Genomic DNA, 22625 nt, shown 5'->3' with positions numbered 1-22625 from the left:
TCGCACCCGCGTTTCTCCGACGCAACGAAGATGGCCGTCCAACCTTCCCCTCGTCATGTCGAATCAGAGTATCGACTTTTTTCAATTGTAATTTCTCCATCGCATTACCAATAATACCAGCTCGATACCGCTCGATACCGTTTTCTTTTCCGTGCTATCGCGACGGCAGTAGGTACAGGTGGCTGGCTTCTATGAACTAGACGCGCGATATCGATTTCAGATTTCAATTTAATACCGCCTCACGATATCCGAAGCATCCGAAGATCTTCCAATACCAATTTCGCGTTATCGGACTTTCGCTTGATGGCGAGCGAGAGAGAGAGAGAGAGAGAGAGTGAGGGAGGAAAGAGAAACATCGACCGCGGAGGCCTTCATAGATGCGCGCGACTGGCGCGACCGTGAATCCTTCTCCTTTTGCTAATATCGCGCGTAAATATCTACGTCCTCGTATCCGTCACTTTGCAGTTCCACCTCACAGGATCGTGATCGTCGACGAAAGAGGCATCGCTCGGGACAAAACGGCCGGACCGTACGCCGAGGGCGACTCCTTGCGGCTCTACTGCGACGTGTATGGCGGTAAGTAACGATCGTTTGAGAAGCTGCGAAATGCAATCGAATACCCGCAAATACGATCGATACGCGCGCGTAAGTAAACTCGAGAAATAGAAATAAATTCGTAGTCTACAACGAGGAAGGAAAGAAATATTATATCTCCTACGATTCGAACGAATACTATCGCTATGGTCTGTTTCCTTCGCAGGCAAGCCGCCGCCCACCGTGACCTGGTACCGCAACAACAATTTCATGAATAACAAAACGATGAACGTACGAAGCGGCGTGACGCGCAGCGAGATCGTGATAAAAAATTTGGGACGAGACGACGTCCTCTCGGAGCTGACCTGCAACGCGACGAATAATAACAGATCGCTCCCGCTGTCCTCGACCATTCGACTGGATATGAATTGTAAGTATCTATCCGCTCGAAGCAATAAAACAAAGCAAACAAAAGAGTCGCGACGCGACGCTTCGCTCAAGTAGATACGCTGAATGGACGACTATAAATATTCTCTCGGCGATTCTCCAAGGGTCTTTTCGCCTCTACCGATCGACTCTTTTCGCCTCTCCGTTCGACCCTAGATCCGACGACCCGACGACGTACATCGAAAAACGATGCTTACGCGTCTCGTATTATTAATTTCTATCGCTCCTCCTCGAACGTACGTCCTCGAACATTTTTAATTACAAGCAGACTTTTCAAATCTAGATCGATACTCCCTCCGTCGCGAGCAAGAAGAAGGAGGAGGAGGAGGAGGAGGAGGAGGAGGAAAAGGATAAAATTGGTATACCTGCGACGAAAGCAAAATCAAAAATAAAAACGCATTTACGACGAAAAGACAAGTGGATTACGCGATGGCAGATATCGTAGTGCGAACGAACAATCGTAGAAATACCATATCGCTTTTTCACAAGAGCGAGTTACGGTCGGTCGAAGAGCCGAGTATTTCGATGGTACTTTGTTATTGACGTGCTATCGGTACGCTGCGTGATGTTTATCGGGATAACAGAAAAACCGATGGTCATTTTTCTAGCTTCACCTGCGAGCTCGGCGAGAAAAACACCGATACGGCGAGACAGAGAGAGAAAGAGATACGCCGCCGATCAAGATAGGAGATTTTTCGGGTTGGCTATACGCCGTTCGTCAAGTTGCCTTTAGAGCGTCGAAAGCGAGTGGCTAAACGTGACCGAGCTCGAAAGCGCGTTTAATCTCGTCCGCAGCACGCTGCTATTATGAAAAGATACATCTACCTCGACCCGGTGTCCACATAAAAAGCTGTTATCTCACGATCGCGCTATAAACTCGCTCCCTTAATTTATGCAACGCGTTACAGTTTCTTGGTATAAGACGAGAATATCGTCCATTCGAAAGCGTTGCTACCGTTACAGTCACTATTACTACCCTGCTGCTGCTATCGCCAATGGAAAGGCAGAGAGAGAGAGAGAGATCGCGCAGATGTTATCCCGTAAATCCTTCTAACACTGCAGATACCGGAGATCAAAAGCCTTGGTAGCAGTGCGATACGCACGTTATGTTACAAGTAAATCAAGATGGACGAGACACGATACATAGCCGTAGGTGGAAAGATAGACTCTTGCGTACACTCGCTTCTACCCCTCGCTTAGGAAGCTTCGACGATTCCCCTTGGGTGCTTTGTATTCTTCAAGAGAAACGTGTCTTGTCCCTGGTTATAGTGCGTAAGAGACGAGCGGGTAAAAGAAACAACCGAGTAAAGGAAAAACTGCGAAAGCAAGGGAAACGATGCTTCGTGCGATCGTTAAAGGACGAATAATATCTCTGCGACCGAAATTCGCTCGTCCTAGCTCACACCTCTCTCTCTCTCTCTCTCTCCCTGCAAAGTGAATTCCATTATCTCGTGCCACCAACCCTTACATCTTCGATAACGTTCGATAGCAAATACCACACCGCGTTTTATCACACCGCCAACGTTTTATCAGTGCCCGCACGTTAATTCCGTTGCTCGAGAAAGGAACGTTTTACGATAGCCATATTCGCCACGCTACCTTTCATCTTCTTCTTTTTCCTTTAGGCGAAACAACTTGATTATCATTGCTATTATTACTATTATTAATATTCTTGTTAAAATAATGATGATAATAATAATAATAATTATTATTATTATTATTGTTGTTGTTGTTGTTATTATTATTATTATTATTATTGTTATTATTATCATTATCATTATCATAGTTGTTGTTGTTGTCGTTGTAGTATCGTCGTCGTTGTCGCTACTGCTGCCGCTGGTGTTGTTATTGTTATTGTTGTCATTACGTCGTTTTTTCACGCTGAATACGTCGATATTATCAATTCAATTGTCGTGCTGCGTTAGCTACGTCAATGGAAAACGAATAAAAATGAGAATAATTGAAAAAAGTAAAGACAATGAAAGAGATGAAGAATTCGCGACAAAGAACAAAAGTAAATACACTGTTTGCACGGGACCATTAAAAATGTGTGGACAAAGCGAGGAGTTGAATGGCGAAAGAAATAATCTGGTACATCCAACACGGCTTTCGCATTAACTAGCGATTAATTGAACGACCGCGACCGGAGGCTTTTACGTGATTTCGACGTGCGAGTAAGCGATCAAAGTTTATGCGCTATTTGAGCCACGTTGAAAGAAAAAGACGTAACGACGTACGAGATATCCTTAAAAACGCTCGATGAGTTTTTCGCGAATGAGGGAGATATGAAAACAAAGCCGTCTAAAGGATTTCCGTTTACGCCACCTATTTACTTAAACGTTTACGCTTCGCACGTTTATGCTTTCGGCACAGTTTCGACACGACTAGGAGTTAACGATAAGAAAAAGAAATATGACGAAAGTTTTATATACACTTATCGGGTTATTCGGGGCTCTCGAGAGAGCTATCGTGGAACTTTATAAGAGATAATAGTTTACAATTGGGTAAAGTTAAGATTTGAATTAGCGTCGTTTTATTTCGGCGATTGGACGCGTGTAACGATGAAACGAACGAAATCGAACGACCTCGCTCGCGTCAAGAGCAACCGAAGAGAACCCAGGGCCGGCACGATGTCTTTTCGTTTCGAGTCGACAAAACGGTGGCAGCAATTTCTCCTTTGAAGGCACACGAAGGATCTCGCGTAGGAGGAACGCATTCGAAGGGTTTATTCGAGATCGCGTTGGTCGACGATGCCTGCGCGACTCCTCCGACGAGGGGAAGCTACTCGACTGACGCGTACGGATGATTTCTTTATAAATGACACTTTCCTCCTCTCAATACCTTGCTCACGAACGCTCGTACACGAATATAGCTTTTTAACCGTTTAATGGAACAGATTGAAAGGGAGAAAAACGATCTCCCCGTTGATTCTAAAAACAACGTTTCGTTCCGCCTTACGTAGACGTACCCTTTTCGTTCTACTCGCCGAAACATTTCACGCAACGTCTAAATATTTGGATACGTTTCCTAATGTTTTCTAACGTTTCCGACCGACGATCGAAAGACGTTTAACGAACGGTTCCCCCGTTATCCGTACGTAGCTACGTCTAGGATCGTTTTACACGTCGAGGAAGCGAAAGGATACGTTAAGGACGAAGAAATTTCAAGGAGGATTATGGAATGAAGAGGAACGTTAATCGAGACCAGATCGATGGCGCATTTACGTGGGCTTCGTACGAGGTCCTCGGTTGAAAAGAAAATTCAAACGCAATACGGACACGTGGCTGAATCTCGGCGATCTCTCGAGTAGAGGGAGGAAGCGATCATCTGGCGGAGACGCGGCGAATCCGCACGTTGCTTGAATTTCATTATCCGTTGGAAATTGAATTTCGCCGATCAATTACTCGATTCGAAAAGAGAGTAAGGCAACGAGAGACGGACGCGGGAATCGTACCGACTGCGGATCAGGGTTCTCGTCCGTAAAAAAAATCTTAACGGCCGCGCTCGAGCTTCCATCTTTTTAAGAAAGTACATCTATCCGTCCCTTCTCTCCTTTTACTTCCTAGTTCCCAGACCAGAGAGGTAGCCTCTTTCGTATTTCCTAGAAACTCTTTTCCGAGCGAATTTTTCTTCGCGAACGGCACCTACAAAGAGAAGGAAGCTCGCCAACTCACAAAAGCCGAATTTCGCTATAATAACGTCTACTCGAATTAGCCTTATTATTTAGAAACACGTGTACCGAGTAATAGAAGAATTAATTATATCGCATCGAGGATTTCGTTGGAGGCCTTTCTAAACAAACTGCTTCCACAGAAATCCTACGCGTTATCTTTATTTATTATTGCCACCCAGCGCATATACGTAACAACGTATTACATAATATGCACGTACGTCCATAGATATGCCTATATACCTGCCTTTACGACGCGTATGCATACGTATGCAAATGCAAGGTTTATACGCTCGCTCGAATATACTCGGAGGGTCGCGGAGCGTCGGAGCGTCGAAACGCAGACCGCTTTTCATCGAAGGATCCTTATCCGCAAAGTTTGGCTTTCATTCGCTTTGCAATTCAATTCGTTGAATCTCGCAGAATATATCCTTCCACGCTTCGCTATCATTTTCGACAATTTCGATCGAACGTCTTCGGCGTAGTCGACGTTTTCCTCTTCGTTAAAAGCGCAGGAGGAAACGCAACGAATTAATGACTTCAACTTGCGATCCGTCATCTCCTTCTTACGCTACGTCGTGTCACCCAGCGGACGTGTTTGCGCGCACGGTATAATATCTCCAAGATTTAACACACTCGCGCGTTACACGCTCTCTCTTCATCCGACTCTCTCTCTCTCTCTCTCTCTCTCTCTCTCTCTCTCTCTCTCTCTCTCTCTCTCTCTCTCTCTCTCTCTCTCTCTCGCCAACCAAGTTGTCCGACGGGACGACGAAACAATTACTTTCTCCACGCTACTACGATATCATCGGATTATCCGTACGACGTGTGCACGCATGAGATGATCGAGTTACGAATGATATCTCTTCACTCGCCCGAATATAACGCTTCGTATCAATTTTCTCGCGCTCACGCTCGATACTATCTTTTCCCTCGAGTTTTCTTCTCCGAAATGAGAGAGAGAGAGAGAGAGACGAGCAATTATCATAGAAAGGCAAAGAGATTGGCAATACCTAATGTCGTCAAATCAACACCGTCGAGGCGGTAGAATGCCGTCCAGAGGGAATAGTCAAAATTGGAAATATCAAACGCGAGCAACTTTCTTACAATTATCGTACAAAATTAAAAAAATTAGCAAAACACGACGGTGGCAACGCATACGATACGAAACTAATTCCGCGACTTTCTATGATTTCATCTCGCATTTAGACTATTTATGCAAACTGGGAAACTCCTTACGTACCGCGCCAGTTTTCTGCTCGAAATCTCCTCCGAACGATCAAAAGCTCTCGATCGTAATTCGTTGAGAAAAAGTAAGACGTCGAAATTGCTCTCGTCTCTTTCTCCTTTTAGAACGACCAAGACCAGTGGTTGAATCAATTTCGCCGATTAATAACTTTCGATCAGCAGAGAATCGCGTATTCGAAGAAAAGCAAAAAAACCTTCGATATGGACGACTTTAAAGACATTCAGTCGCAATTCGGTAAAGGTAGATTGAACTTGAAAAAGTTAAAAGTTACGGTTAAACCTTGTGTTTCCGTTAAAAGCAGTATTTGAAAGACGTTGTCTCGAAGCACGGCGATGCGTCTTGAAAAGATCAAGTATAAACTTTAGACGGCGTTCGCGAGGAAACGTATAATATAATAATAATTCGCACGATCGTTGCCGGAGTAGACGTTTCCGAGCGAACGAAACACGTCGCATAACGTATAGTCGACAAGTAGTCAGGACGGTCTAGGCGCGGTAAAGCTGACGCGTGTCAGTGGTAACCGGCGCCAGGTGGCAATAAATATTGCAACTACTCTCGTATTCCTCGAGAAAAAGTCCGATGCAAGGAGAGGGAGCGGAGCATCGAGAATATTTCTTGGTCGGCGTTGATCCATGGCGTCCTTTTAAAGACGTAACGTCTTTCCAACTCTCTCTCTCCCTCGCCCTCTGAATGGATATCCGGCATCGTTGAATAGACCCTCCCTCTCGCTCTCGCTCCGTCAAGAGACTGGCCTGAATTTCTAAGCGAGGAAAATGGTACCGGTGTGCGACGGACGTAGGAACAGAAACGCGAAAGCTTAGCCTTAGGCGGTAAGGATGACTACCGAGTGCGACTGCAAAGACGACTACCAAGACGTCTACCAAGAGAACGGAACGTATAAAAAGGCCGAAGAGGATCGACGTCGCGTTAAAAAAGAAAAGACGGACCCTTCCCTAGAAAAGCTTTTCGCGTAGAATCGCGCTCTCGCGAGCGAGGCAAACGTGTACCATGTGGCACGTACGTCGGTAGGTAAGTACCGTGTACACGGCGCTACGCCGAAACGAGGGTAAACGAGGGATGTCGCGGCTTGCTACGCGCGCGATCGTATCGACGCGAGGGAACTAAGCTTGCTCTCTTTCCCCCTTCGAAAGAGCGCACTTTGCGGTATTACAAACGATACCGTCTATCTCAAAGTCGCGCGGACAACCCGGACCAAAATTATCGTCGGGGGCATTTCCTTGTTCCACGCTCGAGCGACGATCATAAACTTGAATTTCATTCAACTCGAAGCGAATGAACTGCCGCCCCAATGCCTTTTTATACATCCATTAAGTACTGCAAGTTTCAAACAGTCAAGATAATTGCGTATTAAACGAACGTTCCGGCGAAACAAAGCGAACGACTCGATGAGTCGAGATAGTTACCGAATTACAAATGTCGCGGTGAAATTCTATCCGCTAATTCCACTTGGTTCTCTCCGAACCGAATACCGAAGGCACTCATCCTAATTTACAGTCAACAAAAGCGTCGATAAATCAATGAAAATGAATGCACTATGTCGCGGACACGGCGCGGCGACGAGATAAATTTCTCGATAAAGGATGCCGAGCGTATGAGAGAGAGGGGGAGAGAGAGAGAGAATGCAGCTAACTAGACGTTAAATCGACGTTGAAACGAGTTTTATTTCGTACATCGAGTAAGTACACGTACGAGAGAATTCGAGTATCTGAAATCCCTTTGTCGCGACTAACCAATTGTTTGGAAACGGCATACGTTCGATCTTCTCGTTGCACGACGAACCGCGGAGAAGTCCTTCGGACGCGGTATAAAGATTATATTACAAACGAACCCGTGCGAAGAACAAGAGAGAAAGGTAAAGAGGAAGATAAACGCGATTCTCGTACAACGCGAAAGGACGATTTAACTCGTAGGTACGGATTATCCTACGTTCCACGGTAATTCGAACAGCGTAGAGAATTACTCGCGTAACCGTACACTCCTGCTTATCTACCAGAGTTTCCACAAGGGACGATGATATTCCTGCTCGGTATCGATCTATACGCGCCGAATCCAAAATAATCTTTCGCTTATTTGTGACCGCCTTCGACCGTAAAATATTTATCCTATCCGGAATCGAACGATACTGCGAACCCGAACAATGTTTGCCCTTACGAAATTTCTATCTATACTTAACTAAGATCGTTATCTAGGTGAGTAGGCAGTTTGGGAAAATAACGTTGCCGGTACGTTGCCTTAATGACGTTCACATATTTTTTTAAGAGCGCGCTCGCGAGGAAAATCAGGTCTGGCGTATCAGCAAAATTCGCTCCCACGCAGAGAGAGAGAGAGAGAGAGAGAGAGAGAGAGAGAGAGAGAGAGAGACCTTCGGAAAGCAATAGGAGCTAATCTCGTACAAAAGGTTTTTGCCACTTTTACAGGGCCGCTGTACGATACAGTGGTAGACTGTCCTAAATTTTAAGCACGCTGCAGAAGCACGTACGAGGTAGAACAAGTGCTTCGGAACAAGGTTTCCCGCATATTCTCTCCCACACGCGCACATAGACACACTCTTCTCGTACCTTTGCCCAATCTGTACTAGGACCAACCTACAGCCGGGCGGATTCTCGAACGGGGTACGCGTACCGGCTGTTTGTATAATACGCGTGACAAATCCCGCGCTAGCCGGAATCGCGGATTAATGAACGGCCTCGTTATACGCGACGCGAACCGCGCTTGTTTATCGTCGACCGTTCTGTCGGCAGCACCGATGCGACGTACACTTGAAAATCGATAACCATTAGCCATGCATAGATTCGCTAGGCCGTACGGTCGTTGTTCGGAACATAGAGCCGCTTTAACGAAAAACACGTGTATCTGAAAGACGCTTCGGAAGGAGGCTGATTTTTACGAGCATTTCGTTTGCTCGAACATAGACGGTCGCATCTTCGCTTCCTCCTTTCCCTCGTTTCCCCGTCTTTCTTTTGGCCACGCTTCACGCTCGCTTCTCCTTCATCGAGAATGACGGTTTCCATCCAATATTCCCTTGTCTTCCTTCCAGGAACTTCTCTCCTCCTCCTCGTAGATGGCACGTCCTCGTGGCTCCTATCAAAATGGAAACGTTCGACGCACACCCACGAGACTCGATCTCGTTCCTTCGGAAAGTACGCGTACCTAAAACGTACAAGAACACGCGTACGTTTCTCCTAACACATCTTTCTCTCATCGAAGCGTCTCTTTTCGACGAGTCTTTCGAAACGTCTAAACGGAGAACGCTTCTTTTTATTCGACGAAGGAAATCACGTAAAAATATGTGACGTAATGTGCGAGATCCATCATTGGAATCGTTCAATGATTCACGAACGCTCGAAAACGCCTCTTTAATCGGGCTCGCTCGGACGGTATACTCGATTTTCTTTTCCACGTCGAAACGAATATTCTAAGAGCTCCCTCGTATACGCGCTTCTCGTCTAAATTTTCAAAAATACCGACCGATCGTGGTCGGACATGCGCCGTCAAAGGGCCGTCAAAGCGCCGTCAAAGCGCCATTCTTCGCACCGTCAAAGCGCCGTCAAAGCGCGACCGAAGTACAGTTGAAAATGCCGTCAAGGAGGAATACACTTGTGTATACATCTTCGATCTCCGGTTTGCGCGAATAATAAAATAAGAACGACGTGAAGAGAAGGAAATACATGCGTGGTATGTGTGTGTGGGCGCGCGTGCGCAAGTATATACGTACGTCGCGTCGTACAATATCATGTTAAACTTTATGAATGCCACCGAGCGAACGGTTCTTTCTCGTCCATTTCGCTAACGAAAATTTGTCTTTTATCGAACAAAGAATTTCAGATCGTGACGAGAGAGAGAGAGAGAGAGAGAGAGAGAGAGAGAGAGAGAGAGAGAGAGAGAGAGAGAATGAGATAGACAGCAGACGGACAGTTTAACAGAGAGAGAGAGAGAGAGAAAAGTGGACGTTTCAAAGCAAAGAGAAGTCGAGCAAAGACGGTGGACAATTTTCCGAATAACTCGATTCCCGTTCCTGGCGAAGGCTGCGACGAAGCACAAATGATGTATAGCTTTATAACAAAGAGAATTTATCAACGTCAATTTGTCGCAGTATAGCACGTCCTCTCGGTTACACGGTGCTATCGCGAAAAGAGGAATTAGAAAGAGAGAACAATGAGAGAGGATTGATTATCCTGCGGGGAACGATTCTCTAAAAATACGAGACAAAACCAAGATCCGTAAGTTAATTGCAGAACTTATAATTCGTTTTAATTATTTTCATCTAAAAAATAATGACTCGTCCACCTGATAACTTCTCCAACGCAGCGCGTACCAAGACGCGTAACGAAATTACGAATATCTACAAATGCTCTGACATCTTTTACGGGAAATCATTTCTAATTGGAAAAATATTCGACCTCCTCGCTATTTAAATACGTTCACATCGAGAGATTCAATATCATGGACGCTTATCATGGACCATATTCCATCCGCTCTGTTTATTGCAAAATACAAACGATCGCATTATACCGCAGCTTTATTTTCCGGCACGATATATTTTATCGCGTTAAGGTATCGTATAAAATGTTTTAATTACATGGTTCTCCGGTATACGAGATAGAATTTATCTTTTCATCGCAATTATAGAAATTTATTGCCACATCTAGACTCGGCAGGGAAAAAATGAAAAGGTAGGTTTATCAAGGCCTACGCGTTCTCGGTAAAAGGTACAAAGACTCGAGCGCGATGTTACGTTTTAAAGAAAGAAAGAAAAAAACGAGAGAGAGGAATAAAATTGACAACTGTTTCAGTCAGCCCGCTGGAAGTGAAGATAAGGGATGCTAATCAACCTCTATCGGCCGGCAAAAGGTACGAGCTCGTCTGCAGAACTTCCGGTTCGCGACCACCGGCGATCGTGACCTGGTGGAGGAACGGTCAACGTTTAGTGGATTCCAAGGAAACGGTGAGGAAACGGAAACCATAATTCCAATAGCTCGTTCTCGCTACTGACTCGAATCGGAGCTCGAACTTAAAAATCGACGAAATAGTTTTAGGAGATAACAGGGAAAGAGGCAGAACGCCGCTACGTCGGACCGGCACGAAAGTATAGGAAGAAAGAAATTCGTTAAGAGTACTCTGGCATCCCCAAGAATCGGATTATTGGCTCCTTTTTCGCGGGAGTAGTAGCGCGAAAAGACGTGACGGAAAATGCTTTCGAGATTCGATTTGTACGATCGAAGCGTAGAGACTCGAGATAATTCGTAATTTTGTGACTCTCCGGCGTTCTTTTCTTTGGCGTTCCTTACACGCCTCGTACACGCCTCGTACACGCCTCGTACACGAGCCGTAAAACAGAGCCAGCCGTGTGTACGTATCCCGAAGGTAGCTCGTGCTCGCGCGCATTAACTTGGCGTGTATTCGTCGAAATGGCGTGTGAGATATCGTTATCATGAGCTCGTGCCGCGGCTTAAGCCGCCGGTAAAAGCGTCGTTAAGAGCCCGAGGTAATTTAAATCAAAGTAAGCCACTGACGCGATAACGCCGCGCCACGCCGTTCGCATCCTTCTCCCTTTAACCTTGCAACAACTAGCTCGCTCGTGCGCGGACGTGCCAACCCATGGATACCGTCCTAGCGAGCACGTAATTAAGCTAAATTGATGCGTGACAGTCGGCTTGCCGGTGTTGCTTTTAATTAATTGATACGCCGCCACGAATTACTCCGTGTTTACGAATGATTAGTCGCAATTGCGAGTGCAATCAGCGCACAAAAAAATACTTATTCTTTCCGATTCGACGACTCGATTTCATCGAATACGCCACGGTAAAGAAAACGGAAGACTCACCGTTCAACTTTGCACGTTGAAGAAGGAGAAGAAGAGGAAGAAAAACGAGTCCTACCCTCGCTGCGTTCTCCAATAGATTATAGTTTGCCGCTCGTATTTCTCTCGGCCGTTTCCCACTTGCACCCCTCACGCTCTATCGGTCCCTTACTCTATATTCTCTCTCTCTCTCTCTATATATATATACACACACACACACACACACACGCGCACACGCACACGCACACATCCCCTTTTGTTTAAGTTTCTTATATAAGCAACAAAACAAAGTGCTACGGAACCAAGTGTATCGAGTCTGAAACAATATTTTCTTTTGGTAATTCTCTCCCTTTTTCCACGAGTCGCTGCATCTTTCCTTGTCCGTACGACGTTTCAAATATTTACATCGTCGTCTTATCGGATTAAAAAAGAAAAAAAGAAAATAGAAAAGAAGAAGAGGAGAAAAGAAAGAAAAAGATACGCAACTCCATGGATCGGAAGCACAACAAAAATTCTTTCCTTCCGCGATCTCTCAGGCCGTATAAGAAAGAAGACCGAAATAAGAGGATGCAGAAATGAGCATACGTAGTAGGTAGTCGTAGTTTAGTTCGATCGAAAATTCGTCGGCGAGAGATATACGCGAGGGAAAAATAAGAGCTTCTGAAACGACTTCCTTCCATCCATCACTCGTAATCCCTTTCGCGTCCTTGCCACGTCTCGATGCGACGTAGTCCTTCGTGTTATCAGAGCAGCTTGCGACTTGCTATCGATTCGGCTGAGACGCGACGATCGGAGCGGAAAAATGCACTTCCGCCACAATGAAATTGGCTGAAAAAGATTCAGCGTCTTTTCTTCCTCCCCTCCCCCACTCCCCCCCTTTCTCGCATCGATAATAAGAAAAAGTACAGATCGATCGAGGATTTTGACTCGAGTTCGAGCGTTCTTCCCCTCTTTCCGATGATAGATAAGCTTTCGACGTATGTATAATTCATATAGTGGAAAAATGTAAGATAAAGTAAGGAGATAAGAAGAGAGAGAAAGAGAGCAAATATAAGAAAAAAAAAAAAAAAAATAAAAAAGAAGAAGAAGAAAAAAAAGAGAAAACGAATAAAAGTTGTGGGCGACGTTGTTACAGACTTCGAGCGATGGGAACACGACCAGCAGCGTCTTATCTTTTATGGCGACCAAAGCAGATGCCGGTAGACACTTGTCATGCCGAGCTGAAAATTCGATCACGGGAAGCGCGCCGATAGAGGACGACTGGATACTCGAGATACAATGTAAGAGTATTAACGACGCATTTTATCTTGCCCGAAGGAAAGTTGAAACGACGTTCGTCTCCGACGAATGGACGAATTTGCGCGCGAACATTTTCTTTTCTCTCTTCTCTTTCCTTTTCGGTCGTTAGAACCGCACCACCTCTTTCCCGTAAACGATACTCAAGCGTTCGCTCGTCGATCGACCGTATTTACAGACACGCCGGAGACGAAAATACAACTGGGAACGTCCTTGGACCCTAGCACGATTCGAGAAGGTATGGACGTCTACTTTGATTGTTTGATACAAGCCGAGCCGCCGGTTACCAAAGTCGAGTGGCGTCATCAGGTAAGACATTTTTTCTTACGATTTCTCTTCCTCGATTCGTCTCGTTGATAATGAAAAAGCTAGAAAAGAGAGAGAGAAATATCTCCGAACATGATCTTTAGAAGGAATCTTCTCGAGTCGGTTCGACAAGTTTTTTTTCAATAAATTTCGCCTCGGCGTAGCGACGATATATCCTTGCTTCGAGGAGGTAAAAACGATTACGTAGGCGCGCATTCGATCTCGCGACGATTCCGAGCGTTGAGCGAATAGGAAGATGTTGTTTCCTCGTTTCCCCGTGCCAATTAAAAATCGTCAAATTCTTCCGTAGGGCAAGGCACTTTATCACAACGTCACGCAAGGCATTATAATCAGTAACCAGAGTTTGGTGCTCCAAGGAGTGGACCGTAAGAGCGCTGGCAATTACACGTGCGTGGGATACAACGTCGAGGGCGACGGGGAGAGCTCGCCCTTTTATTTGAACGTCATGTGTGAGTATCGCATCTGCGCGAACGACGTTAATTCTACGAGCTACGTAGGATAATACGCGCGAGTCCGGACGAGTGCCGCGATTCCGCGTATGAGTTGCGCGTCGGGTCTGCGCTTCGGGGCCGCGTCGGGGCCGCGTCGGGTCGGTGGCATATTTACGTACACACGCGTACGTTATTATCTTTCGCGCGAGAAGAAGAAGAAGCACCGCGGAAAATTATTTCCATGAAATCCTCATTCCCGTGGAACGCGACAACCGCGTTACGTCGTATAATCGATGCATACCGGCGACAACGCTGATTTCGAAGGGAATTTGACCGGAAAGCGAACCGTCGCGTCGCCTCGATCGTCATTAATCTTTCGACTTTCCATCGATTATAAATATGAAAATGAAATCCCACGGTTTAATAATCCTGCCAATATATAATACGTATACCTACATAAGTACGTATCCAACCGTTATAAATTTATAACAAACATGTCCGCTTATTTGGTTTGAATTATTATTAAATCCTCCTATAAAAGCGTACGCGAAAGGATATGACGGCGTCGACAAGGATATTGAAATTCCGCCCTATCAATTTTGCTTATTAAATTATTAATGGCGTACGTTAGCACATAATTTTGGTAAAATCTATTCGCATTATTTTCCCGCGGTAATTCGGATTTAGCGACTCGACTCACAAATCGGTCTCCGTCGTCTCTATCGTCCATTCACGTATTTTTGCAGTCGCGCCAACTTGCAAGCCGAACCAAACAAAGTTCCACGGCGTGGCTAAACAAGAAAAGGCCAACATATCCTGTCAAGTGGAAGCGAATCCCACGGAAGTGCAGTTCCGGTGGACGTTCAACAATTCTGCGGAGAGTATCGACGTTGCCGCGGGTCATATCGCCAGAGCAGGCACATCCTCGATCGTTTCGTACACGCCGATGACGGAATTGGATTACGGAACGTTGCTATGTTGGGCCACGAATCGTATAGGGCATCAACAAGTGCCTTGCGTCTATCACATTATACCCGCCGGTGAGTTATCCTTATGCAGCAACGATCACGAAAATCGAAAGACCTCGATAATCGAATATCGGATGTCGCCGTTGGCATTGCCGAACACCGAGCACAAAGGTAATATCCGGCAGTTTTCCTTTTGTCGTGCCGACCTTCGAGTCGACTCAAAGTTTTCGAAGATAGGGTATATGTACGTATGATAAATCCATGTCCGCTTGTCGAACTTGAGAGATGATGTATTTTTTTTCGTCCCGGCGAATCTTTCCGAGTCGCGCTGCGAGCTCCTTGAAAATCAAACTAAATCGCTATCATCATTTTTCCGCTAAAGATAAAAGCCCTAGTGGACTTGGAGTCGCAAAAATTCATCGCGCGCGATTTTTCACGGAGAACGAAAGTATTCTCTCTCGTTTTTGTTATCTCGAACAACCGTGCTTCCGGCGCGTCGCGCCACGCCGTGAGGATATTCTTTGGAAAAAGAAAAAAAGAAGAAAGGAAAGAACAAAAAAAAAAAAAGAAAGAAAAAGAAAAAGAGAAAAAAAAAGAAAAAGAAGACAAGAAAAGAGAAAATATTTTCCCTCTCTCGGCCACGCGACACGTCCTACCTTTCCCCTTACCGCGGCTATATTTTCAAGAGGTAAGCTTGGAAAAATAGCGCGAAAGAGGTACCCTATAGAGGTACCCCTACGGAGGAACAATGGGCATTTGCATTCCTTTTGTCGGCTTCGTTAAGCCACCTAAGATATTGCGCTCCTTTCTAAAGGATCATCGATCGCACGGTTCCATCCAAACGTACTTTATATATAAACTTTTCGTTTTATCCGGGTAAAAAAAAAAAAAAAAAAAAGAAAGAAAGAAAGAAGGATAAAAAAGACGTCGAACGAATCGAACGAATTTGGAGATTGAGAGGAACTTGATTTAGCGTAACTATCTCTTTCCTCCCTATCCCCGTCTGACAGGTCGCCCGGATATGGTACACAATTGTACTACCTCGAACACATCGACCAACTCGTTTTCGGTGCGATGCACCGAGGGTTTCAACGGCGGCTTACCGCAATCCTTTCTTCTCGAGGTGAGGGAGAGCAACAGCCAGGAATTGCGTGCAAATTTAACATCGCCGGTGCCGCGTTTCAGCGTCGCTCAACTCGAGTCCGGTGCTCTTTATCAGGCGTGCATTTACGCGTACAACGATAAAGGACGCAGCGAGGCAATGGTCGTGCAGGCAGGAACTTTGAGGCTCCCTGAAAAACAATTAACATCCGAGTCAGGTAAACGCGTAATCTTTTTTCACAACGATCTTTTTTTCCGAATTAATCGCGAGAAAAGGAGGAAAAGTATGAAAGTTGAAGCATACGGACAAAAAGCTGCGAAAGCAATCGATCGAACTCTTCTTCCTTTTCTCCGCACGCAGGACGAATTAGACGGATAGGACGGAAAATGCGATAGTAAGATCAATCGTTGGCTCTTTCAGAAAGGCCACGGCAAAACGTTAGATTAACGCCGATGTTCAGTGTCATGATCGGCGTGGTAACGGCCTTGATAATCGTCGCGGTAATAGTCATGGTCGTTTTGAGGATCCAACACACCAACGTCGAGGAACGTGGCAAGTCGCAAATAGAGGAACATGGGAAGCAAACGAAACCCGTGCCGATACAGCGTGAATTGAGGTTTCGCGAAGGTAGCAGCCTTCTTAACGACGAAAAGCATCCAGGTAGTCCGTTCAGGAAATTGGACACCAGCGGTGATCTGAGCGAGAGCGACGAGAAGAATCCGGACATCATACCTCAGCAAATCACCGGTTCGTATAGTATATGCATCTATGTATTTGCGTGCATCTACGTATTTGCGATGAAACGATCGAAGAAAATTTCTCCCTTCTCGAATATCAATCGTTATTATCCGCTCGTGCAATTTTTTTTTCTCTCAGGAGACGAGCCCTCGGAATATCTGAGAAAAAGACGACTGGTATCGACGATAGAAACTTCTCCGTCGAGAAGTCTCTTGGAACACTCGACCATCACTTCTTTAACCGGCCACGGTAGCTACGTTGGCTACTGCACCATTCGCAACGGGATGCCCCTGCACGAATTTTCAAATTTATCTACCAAGCACAAAAGTGTAAGAAAAACGCCGTTTTCTCTTTCCCTTGAGAGCCGGAGAAGGGGAGAGAGAAAGAGAGAGAGAGAGAGAGAGAGAGAGGGGGGGAGAGAGAGAAATAAAAAATCCTTCAGTTTCAGCCCATCATCGGAAGCGTGTACGACGACGGAGTGTGCACGCTACCGAGACAGCACTGGCCGACTCAGAGCGTTCAATCTATGACGATGAGTCCACCGATGTTGTACGCAGGATTAGGAGTCGTCGGTAGAACCTGTCCAAGTACATGCACGCTCTTGTCGAAGGACATCGAAACGAGAGTTCCTGCTCAATGCTGCGTCCAATCGCAAAAAGAGGCGACCGTGACTACGCCCGTTGTGATGGCCAAGAGAGAAAGCTCGGTGTGACGCTGCCTCGAGAAGTACACCATGTATTAGAAAAAAGAAAGATTCGTTGTTAATTATCTTGTCGCTCGCGAAAGAAGTACGAGAGAGAGAGAGGAGAGAAGCGTATGTGACGCACGTCGTATGTGAGTTCAACAACACAAGCCTCTTTTACTTTAACGAATTTATTTCCTACCCCGTAAATGAAATCGCCACTTCTTTACGAACTTATGTTGAATCAAGTGCCCTTTTTATATTAAAGGAAGACTTTGAAATTGATACTGCGTCGATAAATGTGTATGCACGTGAATCGAGAGAAAGAGAGAGGGAGAGAGAGAGAGAGAAAGGTGTGTGTACGAACGCGTGACATTTAGTACGAATGCCTACACATACACGTGCCTGCGTGTGTTTGTACATATATAAATATACATATGTACAGTTGAACGAGAAAGTGTATATATACAGACACACGCACGTGCTCCATGCATACACTTGAGAATACACAAAGAAACACATACGCAGCGTCGCGTAATTTATGTACTGTACATACCTTTGGAACATGGAAGATATTTTATACAAATCAATAGCATAAAGTTTATTCAACTTTTACTACGGTACACACTGTACAATTTGTCTAGTCGATGTAAGTAAAAATACGTAGACGAAATTCAAAAATCAATCGTGCAACCAGAATAACGTATACTGAAAAGGGTTAATTCGTTGGTGCGATACTGTGTGAAAAATCGATCACACGTCGCGGCGTGTCGGAGCCGGCGTAAGTTAAAAACGTAGACTGCTGGAAAAGGGGGTTTGAAAGCGAGGGAACGCGATAGAAACATATCGTTTGGTTTTCCATCACGAAAACCGAACAAAACGTTCGAAGAGAGACTATAAAGGAATGTGGCGTTCGAACCAAAAAGAAAAAAAAAAAAAAAGAAAAAAGAAAAAAGAAAAGAAAAAAAAGGAAGAAAGAAAAAGTAGAGAAGCAGAAAACGAACGACGACGAAAAAAGTCAAAGCAAGTCCCCTGATTTCTTTCGGTCTACAATATTCTGGATTTTATTGTAACGTTAACTATCTGTATAATAGTGTCTTGAAGAGAAGATAACGTTTCCTCCCTTTTGCGAGTAATCGTACTAACGACACAAATACGAGCGTTGTTTTTAAAGAGGGGAAAAAAGAAGAATGAATCTTTATCTTTACTCTTACGATTAGATGAATGCCGATTTACTTAAGTTAAGTCTGTCACTCGTGGTACGTAATTGCGATAGTCCTACAAATTACTGCCTGTTTCGATGCTTAAGAAAATCTTGTTGGAAATCTAATGTATCACCGGAGGTCATTTCTCGTTATCTCTCCCTTGTATCATACGTGAACGTATCGTTAATCGTTATAAGGATGAATGCCCGTGCGAATATTCCTCTGCGCCACGCAGCGAGGAGGGCTACCACGTTTCAGCCGCGTTTCAACCGTGGTTCCTTCCTGTAGATCGCAAATTTGTATAAAAGAGCAAAATGTGCGAGTGTATGGCTTTCGTCGATTATCGATTTCGTTACCGGCGCCGGCGATACGACGACGGTACCTATGTTCTAACGTAGAAAGGAACCAAATCGATCTCCATTATCCGCGATTTAAGGCCAAGGGGACGCATCGAAAGTGGATGATATTTCGCTTCCTCTTGTAAATACCCACTTTTCGATGTAGATGAGAAACGCGTAAAGCAGAGGAAAGGGGGAAGAAAGGAGGAAAGGAAAGGAAAAAAGAATAGAGAATAGAGAAATAAAAACCTGAAAGGTCCGAGTACTTGGGAAAGGTTATTTGGCGTTTAGGCACGTAGCTGAGAAAGTGGCCTATCCGCGAGTCATTTGTTAGTAAAATAACGTCGAAACCGAACGTTTCTCTAAACTTCTACGTAAATGTGTTCTTTCGATCGCTAGACGTTAAGTTATATCTCTGAGAAATCCGACTATAACGTTTACCAAATGAATTGTTAATTATTATTGCCATTGATGGAATTGATGTTGGTACATGATCGAATGTACCGTCGAAATATGTACGTTAGTGATTGATAAATTGGAAAATGCGTAATTTATCCTTGTAAGAAGTTTTACACGAAATTAAAGAAAACAGAGATACGCACCAAAGAAAAGGACGACGACTTCGTTCGTCGCGCATGTTCGAGATCAATCGTAAATGTTGACGATACGATGAAAACTCTGATCGTTTATTTTTAACCCATAAACGTTGACACATCTCGCAAGGTTAGGAAAGTCTACTTACGTTTCACGTCGTGAAAACTAACATAAGAAAATAAAACACGTTCCATGATCTCGTCAAATTCAACGTTTCGTTTTAATCGTCGCAAGTCTACGACGTTTTCTTCCTTATTGGATCTTCGTCTTTTTCTTGATCGACGCATTTCTCCGACGCGTAACGAGGCATATTATCCGACGGAGGTGGCCAAATCGTATCTGCAAAATCATCGTATCAATTTCGATAAACGCGTTTCTTCGAGGCTTTTGCCATTCGATGCATATCTACTACGATGATGATACATCTACGAAGGCAAACTAATGCCTATCGGAATTGCAAAGAAGTCTTGCGTATAGAATTTGGCCGACTAACACGCGCGCGTCTATACCGTATATGCGAGATCAGCGACGAGGCCAAAGTTCCGAATGTACAACTAAGTTAGGATATACCGCTTGAAATTGACATCTAGCGTAACACAATGAAATTATTTAAAGGCGAGCGCAACGCGTAGTTTCAAAGTGAAAACGTAAGGCACCATTATCCGTGCGAGTCTCGTTCATTAGATCCTCTACTACTAATACGTCAAAAGAAACGATAATTACATCAGTTGTATAAATTACAAATTTGCAAGTTGCGTCAGCACTTCTGAAAGAGACATCGCAACGCATAAGTATGCGCGATATGTATGAAAGTTTCGTTTCGGATAGGAGCCAGTGTCGCGGCATCGCAGACGTACGATTGTACTTGCTGGAAATACAATACCTTGGAAAATGTTCAGACTTCCTAGGAAAATAATTTACATGCTTAACGGTATAAAGAGAAAATACGTATACGTATTGTATATTTACGCTCTTAGCAAGAGCGAAAAATTTACGAGGTATCGTGTATCCGCTCGTAAAACACAACCCAGACTTTCTTCCGTCGCGAGATATAAACAGGTAGTACTTATTCTCTCAGACATTTTTGCTGATACCGAAGTATTAAACAAAGAAAAGTAAAAAAAAAAAAAAAAGAAGAAGAAAGAAAAAAAAACAAAAAAGAACAAAAAAACCGAAACAAAAAAATAAACAACGGAGGATAAGCATCGCGTAACTTTATCCACAGTCAACGTACGTTAGCTAGAACGTGTCGAGACGCGAGTCCAAGTGCGTTTTTTTCTATCGCGAACGACGTAGTGCCGACCACAAGCGCTAGGCACGATCATATTTGTCGCACTACTATACGATTCATGGATTAATTCGATATAAGATATGAAAAGATTCGTTAGAATAAGAATATCGTCGGAGCACCGACTGCTCGAACCGTACTGCTTGACCGGGGCTGCTTTTTGCCAGAAACACTGAAATTTGTATGTATATGTACTTATTGTTAGTTTAGTATACCATCCAATACCTACTTTGTGTATCCTCATAAAAAAAAAGAGAAACAAAAAAAAAACAAACAAGAAAGAAAGGAAAAAAAAAACGAAACAAAACAAAAATCGTTTTTTTGATATTGTAAATATTCTCTAATAAATAATCGTTTTTATTCAAGGCCGGAATCTGTCAAACCCTTTGGTCCGAATCGCGCTTCTTCGCGTGGAATAATGTAAAACTAGAATAAAAGATGGAAATTAATGTAAATTCGATTACCATCGTAAAATTCTATGAATGGTACGTCTCTGTAAATACGTAAATAATTCTCGACGGTCTTCAATACGCTTGACTTTGCGTTTAACAAAAATTCCAATACGGTACTTTCGGGAAGATATTGAGGTACTTTCTCGTTCAAATTAAATAAAATTTCTACAACGTCGTTCGCCTATCAAAGAAGATGAACGTAGGTATTATCGCTTTTTTTTTTTTTTTTTGTTTACATATAGATACAAACACGTATATCTACGTATAACGTCGATCTTTACTCACGTCATCGTGCATTACTCTTGAAATATAGTTGCACAGATGATATAATTTCATACAGCAATTTGAAATTTGTCTTTTAATATCCTCCAGCGTTTGCTTTTCTATCTTTTCCAATAAGCTAGGTGCCAGCGTGTACACGTGAAACCAATCGATGAAAAATCTCTACGAAAATAGATGGAAGAAAAAAAAGGAAAAAAAAAAGAAGAAGAAAACACGAAGATGTAACAACGCTATGCGTCTTGCCTTTTACGTTCGTAACTCACGTGGTAAACGTGGTGATACGTCGGTAAAACAATAGTCTTCCCAAATTTTTCTTCTCTTATCTTATTCTCACAGATGTCTTTGAAATGCATGTAAATTACGTCTTCCGGGGCCTATTTATACAAACTTATCGAATTAAGTTAGTCGGAATCAGGGCGCATCCTTGTGTTCTCTCCTCCCCCTCCCGCTCCTCATTTCAACTCTCATCTCCTTTCTCAAAATTCTTTTTAATGATCTTAACTTATTGCGATTAAGGGCTTATTACTATTTTTCCTTTTGTTCGATACAATCACGTGAAAACGTACCTCCAAGAGATGTATGTAAAATTTTGGATAAACGAGTAACAAACCGGTCACGAGATTTTCATTCGAATCCACGTGCAGTGCTTTGACGATCTTTTTCATTACCTGTAGGAAATACAATGTAAAAACGTTCTCCAAAGTTTAACGGCCATTATGACTGATGTATCGGGCCAACCTCTTGCAATTCTTCCGAACTGTGAAAATATTCTCCAAAATACGAGATTCGTGTTACGTATGTACTCTGAAAATCACATAATCGTGCGTTATCATATTATTTTGTAAACGTGGAAAGGACGAAGATAAAGTGAACAATATATAATCATATTTACGTAGTTAATAATCTTTAAATTTTTTTCCACCACATCCAATATACTTTTTCTCGTTGTCTCTGCCATTTTAACTATTCTTCCAAAATGCAATGACGTATGTGTTATATACTGAAAACAAAAAGTTATCGTCTGGCGACGACGATGAAATGTGCAAATTCACACTGCACATTTGAATAAAAGTTCGAATAAACCTCTTAATTGCGCGTAATCCTTTCCTTGCTCAATCAGGATGCTATATGGATGTGAGAAAATAATAATGGTAATATCTTTGCGAAACGATGGCACGTGGCACAACAATACGCCATGGACGTA

At 43.9% G+C, this 22625-nt stretch overlaps 3 protein-coding genes across 4 annotated transcripts in view; 1 reads left to right on the top strand and 2 right to left on the bottom strand.

Moving 5' to 3' along the window:
* LOC122631195 (nephrin) overlaps window positions 1–18211 on the top strand; it is a 73232-nt gene extending 55021 nt beyond the window's left edge. The window contains exons 4-14 of one of the 2 annotated variants that reach the window (XM_043816583.1): window positions 466–576; window positions 761–964; window positions 10712–10863; window positions 12854–12998; window positions 13193–13323; window positions 13631–13790; window positions 14519–14812; window positions 15751–16059; window positions 16263–16589; window positions 16719–16909; window positions 17023–18211. In XM_043816583.1, coding sequence (XP_043672518.1) covers window positions 466–576; window positions 761–964; window positions 10712–10863; window positions 12854–12998; window positions 13193–13323; window positions 13631–13790; window positions 14519–14812; window positions 15751–16059; window positions 16263–16589; window positions 16719–16909; window positions 17023–17292 — 2294 coding nt within the window. In that variant the 3' untranslated portion in view covers window positions 17293–18211. Of the gene's footprint in view, window positions 1–465; window positions 577–760; window positions 965–10711; window positions 10864–12853; window positions 12999–13192; window positions 13324–13630; window positions 13791–14518; window positions 14813–15750; window positions 16060–16246; window positions 16590–16718; window positions 16910–17022 lie in introns of those variants that run through there. The other variant, XM_043816584.1, reaches the window with a different exon arrangement.
* A 2812-nt stretch (window positions 18212–21023) lies between these two features.
* On the bottom strand, window positions 21024–21822 carry LOC122631197. Its single transcript, XM_043816590.1, has 3 exons — window positions 21685–21822; window positions 21425–21583; window positions 21024–21320 (listed from the first exon to the last, which is right to left on the bottom strand). Exons 1-3 carry the CDS (start codon window positions 21772–21774, stop codon window positions 21114–21116), a joined length of 456 nt encoding a protein of 151 aa, XP_043672525.1. The 5' UTR covers window positions 21775–21822; the 3' UTR covers window positions 21024–21113.
* Window positions 21823–21890: 68 nt separating this feature from the next.
* LOC122631198 lies at window positions 21891–22617 on the bottom strand. The gene is made up of 3 exons (XM_043816591.1): window positions 22314–22617; window positions 22160–22225; window positions 21891–22089 (listed from the first exon to the last, which is right to left on the bottom strand). The coding sequence occupies exons 1-3, from the start codon at window positions 22377–22379 to the stop codon at window positions 21919–21921; spliced, it is 303 nt and encodes a 100-aa protein (XP_043672526.1). The 5' UTR covers window positions 22380–22617; the 3' UTR covers window positions 21891–21918.
* Between the last annotated feature and the right edge of the window lie 8 nt (window positions 22618–22625).

This window comes from Vespula pensylvanica, chromosome 8, assembly GCF_014466175.1.
Source record: "Vespula pensylvanica isolate Volc-1 chromosome 8, ASM1446617v1, whole genome shotgun sequence".
Taxonomy (NCBI): domain Eukaryota; kingdom Metazoa; phylum Arthropoda; class Insecta; order Hymenoptera; family Vespidae; genus Vespula; species Vespula pensylvanica.
This window is presented reverse-complemented; position numbering and strand designations above follow the sequence as displayed.